Here is a 19,044-nt window from a genome sequence, read left to right on the forward strand (position 1 = left end):
TTGCCGACTGAGATTTGATCGTCACAATAATGTCTTCGTTTCACAGTGGAAACAAAGGACGGAAAGAATCCTAAAATATGACCTTTTTCTTAATAAACATTGAGCACAGAGAGTGGAGCAGAAATTAAAATAAAAAACTAAAAAAAAAAATAAAAACTGCACAAGTTTAAAACCATTTAAAAATGATCACTTATTATTCACCTTCTGTGATTCCATTTTGAGTTAAAGGACCAATGAAAAGTCCAAATAAAATGACATTAAAGACCTTTTTAAAAGAATGACTTTAACATTATATTTTGACGATAGACTTCTTTCTAAAAATGTCTTTATATTAAAAATAATACAGATTTCTGTAGCTGTTGTTTTTTCTCTCATTGAAAAATACTTTTATTAATACAATTCGTAAAATTAACATGGACAAGAATGGACTATATACACAGTGGTACGTGTGTGGACATGTTCGGTGACACCCAGGACGCTGTTGTTGGACGTTAGAACTGATGTAAGTTGCTCTCTGCGCTGAAACACTGTAGAGCCTCCTCGTCTCCGCTTGTGTGTGGACCGCTGCTTCCCCCTGTTGGAGCTCTCACTACAGGTCACTGCTCTTTCAGGATTAAAGAATGTCTTAATAATACGTGTCAGGATTTTTAAAAATGCCTAGAAAACAATCAGGAATTAGAACTATATTCATGATGTAAATTAGGAATGATTTGCTTTCATTGTGTTCCGTTTACGTTATTGACTTCACCACTCCTTTAAATGTGCAGATGTTTTTATTGAATCTTAACAGTAGCATTGTTTTTTTTAACTATAAAGTACAGCGCTTGTAGGAAATAAACAGCCGTGGAGTTCCTGGATGAAGCGGTAAATGGAGATTCTGTATCAGGTCTTGAGTAGATTACTGTTAGACGTGAAGCACCTAACAGAACTGGCTTGCAACTCACTCATCCACTCACTCATCCACTCACTCACTGACTCACTCACTAACTCACTGACTCACCCACCCACTCACCCACTCACCGACTCGCTCACCCACTCACTGACTCACTCACCCACTGACTCACTCACTAACTCACCCACTCACTCACTTACTGACTCACTCACTCACTCATCCACTGAATCACCCACCCACTCACTGACTCGCTCACTGACTGACTGACTGACTGACTCACTCACTCACTCGCTCACCCACCCACTCACCCAGTCACTTACTCGCCCACCCACCCACTCACCCAGTAACTTACTCATCCACCCACTCACCCAGTCACTTACTCACCCACTCACCCAGTCACTTACTGACTCACAACACTCACTGACTCACTGACTGACTGACTCACTGACTGACTGACTGACTCACTCACTGACTGACTGACTGACTGACTCACAGACTGACTCACTCACAGACTGACTCACTGACTCACAACACTCACTCACTGACTGACTGACTGACTCACTCACTGACTGACTGACTCACTGACTGACTGACTGACTCACTGACTGACTCACTCACTCACTCACTCACTCACTGACTCACTGACATTATCATATTCACATCATTGACACTGTGTCTTTGTTAATCACTGATCTGAGAGTTTAATGTAATGTATCCAGCTAAATGTCAGTCAGTAAATTAAAATAAATATTTAGCAAACAGAGCTTAATGTTATGCCGTTGTTTATTATTTTTCATGAGAGCAAACAAGTAGCTAACCTCACAGCTGCTTGATACCAGTGATGTGTATCTTGGAGTGTGTCAGACATGACTCTGTCACGAGTTCCTCAGCTGCACCTTTCCACCATTTCCTCTGAGTAATTTACTGCCACTGTCTTCACTGCACGTTTGTTGATGGTAGAATTTAGAGTGAGGATTATGATTGGCTCAGGTGCGGCGGTCGTTATTTTGCGAGGTGTTCCGTCGGTGTCCTGCCGTAAAAGGAAGCTTATTGGGTGGGAAGTATAAGGAGTCATTATTGTCTCTGCAAGCATTAAGGGCATTAAATTATTACATGATGTGAGGATCATAACACCAACTAAAGGTTTTCCTTAGAACCGTACATTAAAGTCAAGAACCTTTATTTTTAAGAGGGTGCTCAAGTCTTATTATACGAGGCTTTTGGAAGTTATACTCTCTGTCCCCTTCCTAATGACATGCAGCCATTCGACTTGGTGACTGTGGAGCGGGAGAATCCCAGGATTCACGGTGGACCCTCAGAGGGCTCGGCGTGCTCCTTTGGGGTAACTGAGATTGGTAGCACTGGGAAAGAGCGAGAGAGTGCGGTGGGAAAGAGTGAAGCGGGGCTCTAATCTCCAAGGTCATCCCCTGGTATGGTGCGACCTTAAGGCTAATCCTTAATGGCGGCGGAGTGCGGCACTAAAAGGGCCCCGTCGCGGCAGAAGCCGCTCTTTTATTCTCCATCGCGCGCCCATTAATTGCTCGCCAGTTGATTTGATCTCCCCATTTGGCGCGTGGTAAATTGGCCTCTTATTTCATCATTTCCCATCCCGTGTTACTTTAATTAGGCTTATGCGGGGAAAAGAAGAAAGGGGGCCTCGCGAGCCACTGGCGGGTCATGGGCCTCGTCCTGAGAGCCAATTTTGATCCGAGGCTGATGAAAGGAGGAGTGCATCCTGAAGATCGGACAATGTCATTTCTCTCCCTCTCTCTCTCTCTCTCTCTCTCTCTCTCTGTCTCTCTGTCTAACACACACAGGCAAGAAAGGCCAGGCCGTGTTCATGCAGGAGAACATTTTATCATTTCACTTGCCCTCTTTTCTCACCCCTGCCAATTTGGGGCTTCTTTCTGATGGCGGATTGAGAGAAGTCTTAAATATGTAAGCGGGGAAAGTGCAGAGAAGTGGCGCGGAGCGGGCAGGAGGAGAAAAAGAAGAGGAGACGAGGGTAAGTACCTGTGAGGAAGCTGTCACAGAACAGCGCTGACCTTTCTGAGAAAAAAAAAGAAGGAAGAAAGAAAGAAGAGAAAGATCCCTTTTACCTCCTTGACACAATACGGCGTACGTCAATTCTCCAACTTTATTATTCTCTTTCTGAAGGGGCTCTGGCACGGACAGGGACCCTGCCTCATTAAAATGAGCCTCGGCAGCTGGGCAGAGGGTACTATTGATCATTATGGATGTGCAAAAAGGGGGACAGCACCATAAAGAATACATAACCTTCCGTTTTTTTCTCCCTCCTTCTTCTCAGAAACCACACATTCTGATGGGCGCTGATGGCACGTGTCGGGGCAAAAATACGAGCTGTCGATTCTTCCAAGACAAGATCATAAAAGCGGTGCATGAAAAACGGCTCGTTAATGGATAGGGCCAGGATCAATAAGCAATATCCGAAGTTTTAAAACAAGGCAATTATGCATAAACCTTTACGAACTTCGCAATGTCACTCAGTGTTAATAAAAGTTTTTTACCACCTCTGAAAAAAAAAAAAAGAAAAGCAGCATAAATCCATCTGGATGTGTCAAGTTTTACAACCCCCACCCCACCCCCACCCTTCCCCTTCCTCGCACACCCCCTTCATTTTGATGTGTGCCTATTAGGAATGAAGGGAAGCCTCCTTTGCTCTGGTGTCCATGAGCTAAATGAGCTCAATCAGCAGCCTTTCAACCCCCTGCTCCCTGCGCACGCTGCCCGGTGACGTAACCCCTCCCAGGGGGACCAGGGGCCAGGAGAGCAGGACACTGATGGAAGGAGAAGAAACGAGGGGAGAGACAGAGGAGCTCTGAAACCCCTGGCTCTCTTTCTTCTGTAACTTTTTTAAACCTGAAAGTGTATCCCTTTATTTTCTTTTGTTTTCTGTTAATGGACTGTGCAGTGGATCGGTTTTTCAGGTGGAAATTGTCAGAACTGTTCCTCCTTCAAGTCTCAGAGGATTGAAATTAGCCCTTGAACGTGGTAGACACCCCTTATAATTAGGGAACTGGACGTGGACAGATGTTCACATGTGCGCACACGGCTTGTGTTATCACAAAAACGGGGCATGAAGTGAAATGGGCTGTTTCGGTGCAGCTGCACATGATTCTAAAGTCAGGAATAACCTAGACGTGTAGTAAACCCTCCAGCACTAGACGGTCTCCAGGACTGATGCACGCAATACCACTGCGATGAGTTGTAGTCGTGTTAGTGATCCACAACTAATCAGCGAACACCAGTAACTGATGTCACTAATGTTTATGTGGCCGAATGCCATCAAATCCTAGTGTAAAGCCTTCACAGAAGAGTACAAGCTGTAGCTCTACCTACTGATAACCTTCACCTCGGAGCAAACGTTGGATGAACAGGTTTCTACAAAGATTTTAGTCCGAGGAATAGTTTTAAATCTGCTTTAAAAAACTTAATGAAAAGTGTATGTTGTTGTTCCTTTGTTAAAAGGATGATGAGTTTAAACTTTTAGCGTAATATGGCTCTAAACTGGCTTTGGCTCAGAAACGAGAGAGAGAGAGAGAGAGAGAGAGAGGTGGGGGGTGCGGGGGCTACTGGATTCTAAGCGAACAAGCCATAATATCTCTCCTGCTCCTCAAATCTACAGGGATTTATTAGATATGGAAGTCCATTAGCATCATAAAGCAGGAGTGGGGGAATGGCGCTGTGCCGGGGCTGAGGCCTGGGGAAGCTTAAAGACACAGGGACGTGTGAGTGGGAATAAGCCGATTGCCTTGATTTAAACCCGAGAAGGGCTGTTTAAGTTAGAGTGCTGAAGATGCATATCTGCTCCGAGCACCACGCTGCCTCGTAAATCACAGCCCACGCCACAGGGGGAGACCACTGGGTTGGGACTTAGGAAGGGGTTGAAAGACCACCTTCAGCTCCCACTTAGCACTGACCATGGGCACCTCTGGACCCTTACAGTGGTGGGATGGACCATCTGTGAAAGGGTCCTGTGCAAAACCGGTGAAATAAACTGCTTCAGTATCCTTCACATAAAGTCTGTGGAGAAACACTGTTCTCCGGTTTGTTTACGTTCAGAAGCTCCACTTCATTTAATGATGAATGGTGTGTTTGAGGTGAAAAAGCGACTGTTGTTTGGAGACGGTTGAAGCGTAACTTGTCTTCACTGAATTACCACAGAACCTCATGTGTAAATGGAGCTATTTAGTTTTGTAGCACTTTCGCTCTGTGTTTACTTTCATGCTGTTAGCGCTCTCCTGAGTTTAGAGCGAGCTCCTACCTGAAAAATCTGAAACAGCAAAAATAAGTCAATATTACCCACCTATGGAGCAGAAATATAAGAATATCATCATCTCTTTTCATGATTTTCAACAGGTGGAGGGCTTATTGTGAGAAGAAGCCTAGCATGTCTGACTGAGACCCTTTGTTTTATGACTCCTTTATTGACGTAGCGTTAGCAAATGGTGAGGAAACGTCATCAGAATTTTATAAATAGTGTTTTTTTTTTAATTAAAACTGTGAATGTCACCTTTTATTAGAGAGTTTGTACATATTTTGGAATAAACTCTTTTGGAAATGATTTAGATTTTGGAACATTGCTGTTAGGATTGGATGGCATTCATCCTCAAAAACATAAGCGAGGTCAGGTACTGATGTTGGATGATGAGCGCTGGTGACCTAAAGTGTGGCTGTTCAGAAACATGCTCCTGAGGCTCTGGTCAATGCTTTTCTATGGAGATTGTATAAGCTCATGCGTCAGCAGACTGTTGGACCCCTCTGGACCACAGCAGCTGCCCGTACCTCTGTTTCATCAATGTTAGGGTTACGGTGAAGTTTCTTACAGAGTGATAATTGGATTAGATTGTGATTCGCCAAGGTCTTGCCTTGGAATTGATTTGTGTTTGTCGTATTTGTTTCTGCCCGTAATTGAGAGCCTCGTCTTGGGTCACTTTAATCTTTAATGAAAGCGTCTGATGTGGATTAATTCCCTCTTTATCATGTGCAGCCGCTAAGGTTTTTTAAAGATTGATTTGTTTAAATAATGCGTCACAAACCTCTGAATGTACTGTGCCATCAGTGAGTGTGTGTCTGTGTGTGAGAATGAGAGAGAGAGAGAGAGAGAGGCAGAGATGGGTACATGCTAATTATTCTTCACCTCGTCCTATTTTAAGCCTCTCTTTATCTGGGATAAACTGCCCTAATAAAATGGTATTTAAAAATAGGTTAATTGCATTGCAGTTCTATTTCTGTAATTGTTACAGGGAATAAATGAGATGGGGGCTGAGTGCTGGGAGGCAGCAGGGAGAGTTGAATTGAAATGTTATGGTTCTTTGCTGCCCCCTGGAGGAACCACTGTGCAACTGCAGCAGCCCACGAAGGCCCGGGCCTGGCGCTGTCTGTCCGGCTCCTGCTTGAAGATGATTTCCACTTGAATCATGAGAGCTGGAGGAAATTAATTGGTTACGGCAGATTAACTGTGATTGATGCTTGAATTATGACGCTAAGAGCCTGTACCTCATTTTCCTTTCTTTTTCTCCCTTCTTTCTCTCGCTCTTAAAATAGCATCCTCCGCTATAGGAACAAATGACTTGCTCCAGTGAGTCACCACAGCAGCTCTTAATGTTCAAGAGTCATGTTTTAATGAGGAGAGCGAAATTATCATCATCCGCAAATATTATTATTATTATTTCATTTTTAATCAAAATCTGAGCAATAATTTTAAAGAGAATTCGAATCCGTTTAATCAACAGAAGGGAAATATGACTCATTTTGTTGTGGTTTCTCATGAGAAATGTATGAGCTCCTCACTGATCAGGTGCAGTTTTTAAAGACCATTTTTAAGACTAAATTTTATGTATATTTAGGTTCATTCACACGGTTTAGAGTCGTTCAGTTCAATTCGAATAAATCATAAAGAAACATGATAAAGATAACACAAAGCAGTAGGTGCATAGACATTAAATACTGTGTGTGTGTGTGTGTGATCATTACTATAGATAGCAGACACACAATGAAGCTAGAGTTAAGCCTTGCGTGTTCACCTTGACCTGATTTGCTGTGATGTAAGTGTTATTTAGTGTATATTAAATGTACGTTGAGGTGAACCAGATGAGGTCAGGTTGTTTACTATTGTGTGTAATATAGTGTTTATATTTCTATACTCTATTAAACTGTGCAGACAAAAGAGCATTAGCAGCTTAGCGTCTAAGAGAGTAAACAGCCGGAGTGTTCAGGTGCAGAGAGCTCTGGGTAAAGTGCGATGTGCGTATAGTCTCAGCATGAAATAAAATCTCAGGCCTGCAGCATGAAATAAAATCTATAAATCATTATAAAGTCAATAACATTTGTGCAAAGTCACCTTCCACCTTTTATCTCCAGTCAAAATGCCCATTAGGTTCATTTATTCATTTATAAACATCAGGGCCCTGATCCTACAGCAGCTTTAATTCATTCACAATCAAGTGTTTATATTTCACAGCGTATTAAAATGTGTTCGGGTTCATCAGCGTTCATAATGTACATGCAGTGTAATTTTTTACTTAATTATTTATAAAAACTAAGCTATTTTACTTAATTTCAGTTCCTTTCAAGAGTCTCCCTCATTCTCTCTGAAGGAGAACTGTCCAAAGTCCAGAATAAATTAAAGCAAAATCCCAGTAACTTTCATTATAAGTTAGAAATATCTTTTTGTATCTTTTATTAATGTATCGGTTTGGAGATATGAGGTTTTGTCCTGTCAGCAGTGAAGATACAGACACTGGTCAGCAGTGTAGCTTTTAAATAACCCAATTTAAATGAATCTAGTCCCAGTGGTCAGGGGATATCCATTAGAGCTTATCCAGTGCTCATCTAATATATACACAGTGGTATTTAATGTAACGGAAATGTGAAAAGATTGCTTTTAGCGACTTTAAGATGTTTCAGCAGCTTTAGCACAGGAACGATAAGAGGAAGTTAGCTTTTAAGGCCCTCAGCCTATCACTGCTTTGCTTAGAGCGCCATCTGCTGACTGTAAGATTTTCTACAGAACTGAGCCACATCCACAATTCAGAGCGAGGGAGGTTTCATCACGAAGAAAGACACGAGACAGACTTTCCATCAGCTTAACTACATTTAATGAAAGGTGTCATTCACGTCCAATTTTTAAAAAGAGCAGATTCAGAAACATTCAAATGGATTTGGTAAAAAAAAAAAAAGCATAATAATAAAATAATCATAAAAACTGCAAATCACAGTCCACCGTCACGCTGCAGAACGCTGGAGGGCGCTTGTGGAAGGGCTGGTTGTGAGAGAGGTCTTTTTCCTTTATTTCGTTTATAGCAAACCTTTTCATTCCTGGACCAATGCTGAAAAACACTCGTGAAAGAAAAAAAAACCCTCCACAATAAAAGCCCTGCTGTTTTGGCGAGGCCTGTTAGGATTCACCAGGTCAAAGATCTGCACAGAATAATGAACACGACTCTCTGGAGTTTTGTGCGTTTACACTTTCAAAAATCTATCTGTGACCAAGAATTTAAGGCGTTGAAGAGCAGGCGGCGGTCAGTGAGCTCTGAGCCAGGGGCACAGTGTACAAACTACAAACTACAGAGGCAGTGTTTTTGTCTTTAATGACAATAAAAATTTAATCATTTTCTTTCAAGAAAAAAAAAGGCACCATGAGAGAAAAATTATGCTCCACTTTCCACTACTCAACTGTACAAGGTAAAATTCACATTCACAAAGCTTTAATTAAAACTGAATGAAATTACAGAATCATCACTCAATTGTATTGCTTTGAATAACTATGTTAAAAAAATCAAATCTATATAAAAACAACATGATACATGTTATTTTATATTCCGTAAAAGCCTGATGAATTTTAACCATTTGTTTTACATAAAGGGAAAAGAAAAAAAAAACATAATATGGCTCTCCACTGGCCGTGAGCGGTGAGGCTAGCGGTTTAAATACTCTCATATTTAAATGGCTCTGCACTAAAATAGAAAAAGGTCATTTATTTATTTTTTTTGGAAGATCAAATAAAATAAAAAGGTACACATACAAAAAAAAAAACATTTAAGTGGCTTAGTGGCACAGAACATGAAATAAAACTTATAAATCATCTCTAATAAAGTCAATAAATCATTTTTTTCAGTGCTTTGGGAGAGAGAGAGAGAGAGAGAGAGAGAGAGAGAGGAGAAAGAAAAATATCATAGATTACAAACATATATTTATATCTTCTTCATGTTTTACTTCCTATTACCTGTACATTTATGGCTGGATCTCTTTGCATTTGATCCGTGTCTTTGATAAAAGGCACAAAGCGTGTGGGCAGTGAGGGTCTGCAGGTGCCGACTGAGCGAACTCCAATGCAGAAACAGTTTTGCTTTAAAGGCAAGTGGACTTTCACTACAAACTACACTCCGCTGCCGGCACCTGACGAACACTGACACCTGGCTTTCTTTTGTTGCCCTGTCTTTATTTTAAAAACACAGCGCTAACGCAGGCCAGGCCCGTTTAAGTACACTTGTTTCTTCTTCTCGTTTTTCAAGGATTCTCTGTGCCTGTGGACTCTTGCTCCTGAGTGACCACATATACGTACCACTACAGTACCTTCAAGCCATGAACAGACGCTTCACTTTTTCTTTCTTTCTTTTTATTGGACAAACTCCCTGCAGTTTGTGAACACACTTGTGGAAAAGCTGCCTTTCAGATGTTTGTTTTTAACATCTACACCACTCTCCCTTCCACTGTTGGCTTAATGCTAAATGCCTGAAATGACGGCACGGAGTAAAGCAGTGAGTGGTAGGGGTCTGAGATTAACTCTGCTTTGAATCTCAAATACAGTTCCTTTTGGACAGAGAGGAATCTTTGGATGTGGCTGGCACCTGCTGGCAATGTCTTTTTGGGTATTTAGTTTTTCCCTTCTGAGGACAGGAGCACTTTAAACTGGCAGAATGTGCATACCACTGGACCGTGTGTGTGTGTGTGTGAGATTTGAGAATGAATATATATGAGAAGTAGGTCTTCAGGAGTGCCACTGCCTTTGAAATGTATCTACATGTACATCACTGGCAGAGATCAGAGACCACCTTTCAGTTACTTAATTTCCAGCCAAAAATAATGTTGCATAAGGACAAGAAAATCAAAATAATAATTATAATAAAATAATATGATAAATCAGGAGTTCAAAACCTCAGAGAGTACCTTTAGTAGAAGTAAATTCAACCAATGTCTACGACTGAAATTTACATTTTTGGCTGTAAATTAAAAGAACACTTGGAAAGATTGCCCCCCCCCTCTATTTGCAGAATATAATTCGTACTTTCAGCGCTGTCCTGATATAAAGAGGCAGAAAGAGGGTGTGGTTTATTACCCTCCTCCAGAAGTTACACAGCACGTTTTCTGCAGGGTTGAGCCCTGAGTGGCAGCGACAGGGGCTGTGTTCTCCCTGTTACAGGTCAGTGAAGCATCACAATGACTTTGATGTTGTAATTTTAAAGTACAAGAGTGTGGACTCTGACTCTGAACGGTCCTCTACCAGGTCAAACGGAGTGTGTAGGGTTTGCCAGTGTATTTGAATATTGCAAAGACAGAGCATCCATACTGTGCTCCGCCTACGAGCATTTACGTGTGTGTGTGTGTGGAACTGCAAGGACGAGGGAAAACTACTTCATTTTTTCTGGGCAAGATGTGACTTCATGTTTAGCAGTGTGTGTGTGTGAGGGGGTGTATCAATGCATTAAGGTCGGCGTGTCACAGTATGTCCGAGTCATCTATGCTGAAGCTGCTCCGACGGCTGCTGTCTACAGATGCTTCAGGGGACATAGCTGAGAGCAGTGGGTCGCCCCCTAGTGGTGACAGAGCCTCCTCCATCAGCATGTAGCCTATGTCATTCTTCTTCCCCATGTGGGGCGGAACGCCACCTAGAGAGCCCAGGTCCCCCAGGCAGCTCATTCCATCCGTGTAGCCCCCCTGCACCCCACCGTCGCACAAGTCCAGCGACTGGGCAAAGTCAAAGGGCTGGGTGCTGCCCACAGCTGAGTACTGCAGCGGTGGGGCCTGGGGCTGGGGGTGTAGGTGTTGAGGCAGAGGCGGAAGGCCTCTGGGCTGCTGCTGCTGCTGCTGCTGCTGCTGCTGGTGCTGGTGCTGGTGGTGGACAGGCAGATGAGGTGGGTGGGAGTTGTGGTGGTTCTCCTCAGGGCTGCCCTCCTGCTTTATAAATGGATACATAACCTCCATGTTGTTCAGGGCTGAGGGGGAGGTGTTGGGGAGGCCATGCAAACGAGCCTGCATCTCCAACTCCTGGAGAAAATACATACGCACGCAAATTATAATCAACCATCTTGTTATTAATCAAGATTAAAAAAAGGAAAGATACATAGAGTATAATATATATAATATATAAATAATCTAGACAAGATCTATGGCACTTTAACCCTGTGTTGTTTTGTCATGACATATTTACCTGGATGCGGAGCAACAGCTGTTTGTTGGCTATTTCCATCCTCTTGAAGTTGGTCTCCACCTCCCTGGTTCTTTGGATGTCCTTCTGCATGCGTTTTATATACTCCACTGAGGCTCTCAGAATGGTTCCCTTGTTCCAGCGCACATCCCTGAGCGAGAGAGGAGCGGCAGATTTACTTCACAGGTAAGCCAACACTTCCAGAACTTTCATAACCAGGAGAAATCGAGCTGGTTTTAGTTAAAAAATGAATACAGGGGGTCCTCGACTTACGACGTTGATCCATTCCTACGTCGCGTCGTAAACCGATTTTCGGTGTAAGTCGGAACATACTGTACGTAAATAACATACTTTAAGCACTTATCCTCCTCCTAACACCTATCCTCCTCGAGCCGCGTAACCGTGTATTCTTCCACCGCGCCACACCAAACACAAAGTTCACGTTACAACGTTTACAACGCAAAACCACTTAAGTCCAAACAAGGCTTTATACAGTAAATGGGAGATGTGTCGTAACCACGAAACATCGTAATTCGGGACTGACGTAACCCGAGGACCTCCTGTACAGTAATCTCATCTTTTGCTATATCATGGATATTGAGGGAAAATCTAGGAAAAACGTAAGTATTTCTTACGTACAGTACATGTATTTTTCATGTCCACATCCGAGTGAAATTTACTGACGCTAAATCACAGCTTAGGAATTACAGTGGAACCTCTACCTATGAACTTGATCCGTTCCGTGACCTGGTTCGTAAGTGCAAAAGTTCGTTTCTCGAGTCAATTTTCCCCATTTAAAATAATGGAAAAGCAATTAATGCGTTCCAGCCCCCACCCCGAAAGTCACCCTTTCTGCGCTGATATATGTTTACAACACTCTCAAATTAGTAAAAAAAATACATGTAGCGTTACTAAAAATAAAAGAGAAATACAGTGGTAACAGTAATAAAAAAGAAATAATAAAGTTGTAAGTGGTTACACATCACTACCTTGAAGACGTGACGACTGGCTGGAGGAGTAACACAGGCACTGGCTGTATGACGGGAGGTGGGGGGTGGGGGGAATAACGGAGAGTAGGCGGTGAATGTGGGGAGACGAAGCGTAGATACGGTTTAACTTAGCACGAATTTCGATGTCTGCTATTTACACTAATGCTAAATTGCTAAAGCTACAATGTGCTAATCTTAAAAGCTCACTCATTAAGACTCGCCTATTAGGGTCAGTGGCCATTTCCAGCCGACGGCTCGGAGGAGGCTCGGGTTCGTTTCTAGAGTCGTGGTTCGTTGGTGGAGGCAAAAAAATATTCAAATGCCCGGTTCATATCTTGGAAAGTTCGTTAGTAGAGGTTCCACTGTACTCTATTAAAGAACCTGGTAGGATATCACATGTAGTTCCAGCTTAAAAACATTATAGAACGACTGTTTAATGCAAAGGGTGGGTTGTGAACAGTAACAGGGAGGGTTTTAAAAGTCTAAATACTCGTTAAATACATCTTTCCTCTACTTCACAGAAATTCGTTTTTTCGTGGTTGGTCTTGGAACGCATCCCCCGCCAAAAACGAGGGATCACTGTATTCATAAATACACTTTACGTTTGGTTCCATAACTACTATTACAACTGAAATGAATGGGCTGACACTGGTGAAGCTGTCCTCAGTATCACTCTGACTCTCTACTGTATGAAACACTCAGATCATGTTCTGTGAAAGCGTTCAGACGAACTCAAACTTACAGGTCGTTGGTTTTCGGGATCATGGTGCCAAGCTCCTTGATGCGATCGTTGATATTGAACCTCCTCCTCCTTTCAACTGAAATGGGATATAAAACAAATATAAAATTCATAATCTGATTAACAGCATTTCATATGCAGTGAGATAGACTCTTGGACCCAATCTACTCTGTCACTCATTGGTGAATTTAGAAGAGGGTTTTGTGCAAAGTCTCTGCAACTTTTTTATGCTCTAAACACTATTATAATTGCCTTTGCACCTAAGCATTTATGAAGCAATAAATATGACACCATACAGTGTCCAACACTGATACGTTTGGGAGCTCGCCAAGTTAAGGGCCAGTGCTGCAGCATTCCTGATGCTTATTGTACCTATTCACTACCTGTGAATTGTCACAGGCAATTACATTTTAATGCCACAGCAGCAAAATTGGCCCGAGTTAACGATACACCAAAGGGTTGTATGGAGTCAGCTGAATTTGCCCAGAGGTAGTAGGGGCTGGTAGGTGGGGGGCTGGGTGTCTATGGCAGGGCAAAAGTGGAGCTGATGTACTTTAAACTGCTCAAAGGTTGTAAACGTAAAAAAGTGAGGGGGGGGGGGGGGAGAAAGCGTAAAACTCACTCAGGTTGTGGTTGTCTTTTTTCTGCCTCTCCTTGGCCATTGCACGGGCTTCTGCATCTTGAGGAAAAACAAACAGCAATCAATCAACATCGCCGACGCAGCAAATGCAAGCTGAGCCTTGCTCTTCATACGTTTTTTTTTTTCCTGATAAAGTCTTGCCACATAAAAAGGGCGCTGAATAAGTCAATATGGTTCTTAAAGATAATACGTACACCCCATATTTCCTCAGGTTTTTAGAGAGTGCTCTTTTATCAGTTTTATATTTGAATTATATACGAACCTCATACAGCTTTTTAGACCAATTAAGAAGCAGCTATCACCTTAACTGCTGTTTTATTTCAATATAAAACGTTTTATACGTTTTTTTCTTACTGGCATCGTATGAGAAATCGTTTGTCTTTACGAGTTTTGAAGCTTCAAAATGTCTGTGGACAGCACCATTCTAAAAAAGAGTAATGAATAAAGTCTTACCTGAAAATTCTCTCTTAATCGCCAGGTTGGCAGGACAAGAATTGCTGGTCATGGCGATGGTGGGGCCGGCCATGCCCGGCCCTGTGTAGACATCCAGGTGGCTGCTGGACAGAGGGAGCTAGGGCACGCAAACACAGGAGATTAATTAGTAAGTATTCGTTTATGAAGAAACCCGAGTCCCATGACAGAGTCGAGTGAGACAACATCTTCCAACGTGCTTTTTTCCAATTCTTCAGTTCTATTTGCCCCAGCTGTTTTGAAAGTTGAGTTACTGAAACGTTTGTCACTGCAGGAGCGTAAAAGACAGCCCACACTTACAGCGGCGTATGTGTGAAAGCTGGATAAAATTATATATCTTTCTCGACCTTATTCTTGGAGGAGAACTGTTTGGCTGCCCTTGCGGGAGACGGCGTTCACTAGTTTGTCTTGTAAACTACGGTTTTATGGGGCAATATTCAGCGTAACTGTGGTAAATCATCACGATCGCAGGAAGCCTGATAAACACGCTGTGTATCTTTAGTGGCGAGCTATAAAAGCGACAGATACCGGAGCAGATAAAAAAATGAAACATCACACTTCAGCTATTGCTCCGGAGGCGAGAGAAATGATTGACTCCTGCGGCTATCTCTTATCAGCTTTATTGTTTTATACACCCTGTATCTTTTTATTCCATCTGAACGGCTCAATATAATTGCAAGTGGGTAAGCGCTCGGCTCCTAATGAGCCTTGACTGATAAGTCAGGTATCGGCCTCCTCAGATAGCTTATCGCACAGGCTACTGAGGAGCAGAAAGCCAAACAAACATGCATCAACATTTAAAAAGACACAGCCGTGATGGGGAGGGAGAAGGCGATGATTTATATTCTCACAAATATCTGTTCACATTAATTTCTTTGAACGAGGGGGTGGGGGGGTGGGGGGGAGGGTTGGGGTTTGGATTATAGAGGTCAAGCTAGTAGTGGGTGCCACCCAACAATACTGATATTTATAAGTGTTTTAATATTAAAAACAAGCTATGTGAGGTTTGAAAGACCTTCTAACACACTCCATGTAGTCTAACTTTACTCCTACTGTGATATAATTTGTATATTTCTACAGCTCTAGGCCAGACATAGCTTTAGTTCAGTGCTATCCATCTGGGGAAAGGAAAAGTTGTTCCTAAAACAGTCCCAATGCTGAATCGATTAAGAGTCCAAACTGGGGGGGGGGGGGGTGGGGGGGACGTTTCTGCACTATTTTAAAATAAAAGTGTGATGCTGTTTAGTCCCATTATATTCAGCCTGTGCTTGGATACAAAAAAACAGCTAATTTAGACTAGAGTGACTGGAATGATTTCATGGATTTCATGGTTCTGGAGCACACTCCATGGCGGCCATTTTGTGAATTGATTAAGAAATGTGTAGAATATGGGCCCTTTAAAATAATACGAGAACAGAGGTCACTAAGGGCTTCAACTTGGTGAAAGCTTTTGCCTTTCTTAAGTATAAAGTCTTTTAATCAGTGGCGAGAGAACAGCTCTTTGCTGATCAAAGGGAAGAGAGAAGGCCTACACGGTCAGTCTTTGATTCCGCTGACAGACAAAGACCTTGAAGTGAGGCTGAAGTCTAACGCTACACTTAAACTCCTCAAACCCACCCCCACCCTTCTCTCTACCTATTCACCGCCTCCATCGCTCATCCCGAGAACACAAAGCCGGATTATGACACACACGCTAATAGATAAACACTGTTTACTCTTAATCAAGGTCCTGAAAGCGAAGTAGAAGAAACTGTGTGTAGACCTGTGCTTTATTTTCTCACTCTTTACATTAAAGAATTATCAATGCATTAATTGTAGTCTGTGTCCATCCCCCAGCCACAGAGGTTTTCCCTTTCTGGACCTGAATACGCCTCTGATACTCAGTACACAACATTGAAATATGAACACACTGCCTGTACCCAGGTTAGTCTAATATACACACACTGACCACCACCAAGAGAATGAGAATACACTACATCTGTTTCCGCACACACAAACATCTACCAGTAAAAGTACCAGTTCCCTTCAAAACCAGAATCCCAAGGAGAAGCTTAGAGCAAAGATCAATCTTCACGACAGGAAACAGAGCCTAGAGACCGGAATCAATAAGAAAAGCCAATCAATTCCCAATCAATGCCCTCCCTGTAGTACAGAGAGGTCACAGCAGAGCAGAGCCACAATCAAACAAACAAGAGCTCCTGCCTGATAACAGCAGAACTCGCATTGACTCCCTCCCCGCAGACGCCTCTTCAAGAAACAAGGACAGAGAGCAAGAAGAACATAAACAAACGCAGCGCAGCAGGGCACCGAGCCGCAGGGTACGTGGCCAAGTGTGTGTCCAAAAGGGTTATGAGTGACCTTCAAGTGTCTATGGCATTTGCTGGAGACTGCTCCTAATGGCAAAGAGCAGCGCCGGTTGGAAGTCGGCCCGGCTTGATACGCATCAGAAATCAGAGTCAAACTGATCTCTCTCTCTCATTCTGTGTGTGTCTCTCTCTCTCCTCTCTCTCTCATTCTGTGTCTCTCTCTCTCTCTCTCTCTCTCTCTCTCTCTCTCTCTCTTGGCTGGAGGATATGGCTATGTGTTAATCAGAGGCTGGTGGTTACAACTTAACAAACCCTCCTTCTTCTTTCTAAACACAGAGAGGGAGAGAGACAGAAATCTAGAAGAAGCATCTTTACCAGCTGGATCTTCTCTCCATCGATAACCTCCACAATGGCGTAGGTCTTGTTCATGTCCTTCATGCTTGCTGCTGAGTCTCTCATAGCTGCCTGAGCTTCACGTTGGTTCTCTCTTCAGAGACTAACCTCTGGAGCAAGAAAACTAACTCTCTTCTACTCTCTCCTCACCACAAAATGCTGAACTTTCACCTATCTGGACTTTCAGCCTTGTTTTTCACCCCCCTCCCCACACACACACCTCCTCCTTTCTCCAAACCCTAACCACCACCTCCTCCTACTCATCCCGACCGAACGCCTTGTAAACAAGTTGAAGTCTAACTGGATGTGGCTTAATTGTTAATGTTGAGAGCAGTTACTTTAAATAAAGTGGCGTCCTCCGTCTCTTCAAACACATGCTGTTCTCCGAGTGGAAATGCCTCACTGTTCCCGCAGCCTTGGGTGCATTATGCAAATAATTTAAGTCAATTAAAGGCTTTAAATGCTTAAAGACAACCGAACAGGTTCCTGAAGGCAGCCGGGGGGAGGCGGCCAGCTTCTTAATTTCAATATGGATCTCTATTTAATCACTGTACTGTGGAGAGAATAAACCCACAGGCAGAAAGGCCCCTGGTCTGAATAGAAAATAAGTTGTTTTTGAAGGTCTCATGTGGCAACAAAACTGCATTGCATCATGGTTCGGAGACGCAGGGAGGGACCAGCTGCTCTAAAATTAGGAACGATTTTTTTTTTTTTTTAATGATCAACAAAGATGCTTTTCTTTTCCTGTACGACTGATAAAAACTAGTCAACAAATGACTCTGCAGAACAGCTCCACTGAGTCACGGCTGGGGGGCTGTGAGCTTCTAAAACAGACCTTTTGAAGAGTGTAGAACTTAGTCAGTCTGTTTTCTGTCTACTTTATGTAAATGATTCACCCATTTGTTTTATTCATCTTCAGAAAAGGGCTGAGCAGGCCCTAAAAATAAAAAAAATAAAATAAAATGTGGGGGTGGGTGCGTAAAAACAATCAGTGTCACTTACTGTGTTTGGCATTTGCACCACAGGGTCAGCATAATTCTGTATGTCATCGTAACTGGACTGCATACTGATTATGTCATCGATAACGTCCTCCATCTGCTTCAAAACAAGCACGAAAAGAGAAGTTGCTCATTTAAGTAAACACAGACATAAGTGCATGCGACTGGAAAGTGTGCATTTAAAACAACTTGGATGTTCGTTGATTTAAGCAATAAATTCAATTCATGCCTTAAACTTGGATTTCTACCTGCATTTCTACAAACATCGCCAATTCAAACTCAGTTTTCTACACAGTTAGTGTATGACACCAGCCCCTAGAACGCCCATTGTTCTCTGATCTGGGTGCTGTTAAAGGCCCATGTATTCACTGCTTTTTACCACAGACCTCAGGGTTCGAAGATGAGGAGAAAGACCAAAGTCTGATGAGTTCAAAAGGTCTTCCCACTGTCACTCTTTAATCTCTAATTACACCACCATGGTCATAATTGGCCACTTAAACTCCAATGACAATGGAGTTAACGCTCTGACCTTTGGGTGACATAAAAAAAAAACAATTATACACCACTACCCCACAGCTGAAAGATTGAGAGGGGTGGAAAACAACAGTCAAGGATGAGTTGGGGCATAATGTTCACTGAACTTTGGAATACTGACACCAATGAAAGTACATGAGAGAGAGAGAGAGAGGCTCTGATAAGACAGAGAGATCATGAATGGTAGCAGACTGATACAAAAAGATAAAATTAACCTTGAAACAGAGGATGAGGTAAAACAAGTGACTGTCTTTATCGTATCTTGAGGAAGACATTCTCAAAAGATGGTACATGATTCAACACGAACACAGACCACGCCCTATGTGCACTTTAGGTATTTTTAGGTGCATCTACATTGTAAGTACGTCTTTATTTCCCCATGCATAATGTGTCATACTTTATCATGGTCAGTTTTTGACCGACTCCTGGCTTGTATTTTCTCTGAAACTGAAGTGTTCAGAACAGCAGCAACGCTGTGTAACACAGACTAACGTTCCACTAGTGATATACTCCCTGTACCATTCTGAAGTGGACGGGTAGCTTAACATTCACAGTCACGACAAATAAAAATCACATTTTCAGACTTTTATGAAGACTGCAGAGGGCTTTTAATTTGAAATGACGTATACCGG

The 19,044-nt window shown here is 42.6% G+C and overlaps 1 protein-coding gene and 1 long non-coding RNA gene across 10 annotated transcripts in view; one reads left to right on the forward strand and one right to left on the reverse strand.

Annotated features, from left to right (window-relative positions):
• Positions 1 to 19,044, forward strand: part of LOC136697778 (uncharacterized) — an 85,144-nt gene that overhangs the window by 50,821 nt on the left and 15,279 nt on the right. For 2 of the 3 annotated variants that reach the window (XR_010802749.1, XR_010802747.1), the window contains 3 exons: positions 11,364 to 11,528; positions 14,189 to 14,311; positions 16,824 to 17,876. This is a non-coding gene — a long non-coding RNA (uncharacterized lncRNA). Of the gene's footprint in view, positions 1 to 11,363; positions 11,529 to 14,188; positions 14,312 to 16,823; positions 17,877 to 19,044 lie in introns of those variants that run through there. The other variant, XR_010802748.1, reaches the window with a different exon arrangement.
• The window catches only part of tfeb (transcription factor EB), a 45,514-nt gene continuing 34,474 nt past the window's right edge, over positions 8,005 to 19,044 (reverse strand). For 4 of the 7 annotated variants that reach the window (XM_066673029.1, XM_066673028.1, XM_066673026.1 and 1 more), the window contains 6 exons: positions 17,883 to 17,978; positions 14,164 to 14,281; positions 13,693 to 13,749; positions 13,074 to 13,149; positions 11,346 to 11,493; positions 8,005 to 11,182 (listed from right to left, as the gene is read on the reverse strand). In XM_066673029.1, coding sequence (XP_066529126.1) covers positions 10,634 to 11,182; positions 11,346 to 11,493; positions 13,074 to 13,149; positions 13,693 to 13,749; positions 14,164 to 14,281; positions 17,883 to 17,978 — 1,044 coding nt within the window. In that variant the 3' untranslated portion in view covers positions 8,005 to 10,633. The remainder of the gene's footprint in view (positions 11,183 to 11,345; positions 11,494 to 13,073; positions 13,150 to 13,692; positions 13,750 to 14,163; positions 14,282 to 17,882; positions 17,979 to 19,044) is intronic. The other 3 variants (XM_066673030.1, XM_066673032.1, XM_066673031.1) reach the window with 2 other exon arrangements.

The sequence above is a fragment of the Hoplias malabaricus genome, chromosome 5 (genome assembly GCF_029633855.1).
Source record: "Hoplias malabaricus isolate fHopMal1 chromosome 5, fHopMal1.hap1, whole genome shotgun sequence".
NCBI lineage: Eukaryota > Metazoa > Chordata > Actinopteri > Characiformes > Erythrinidae > Hoplias > Hoplias malabaricus.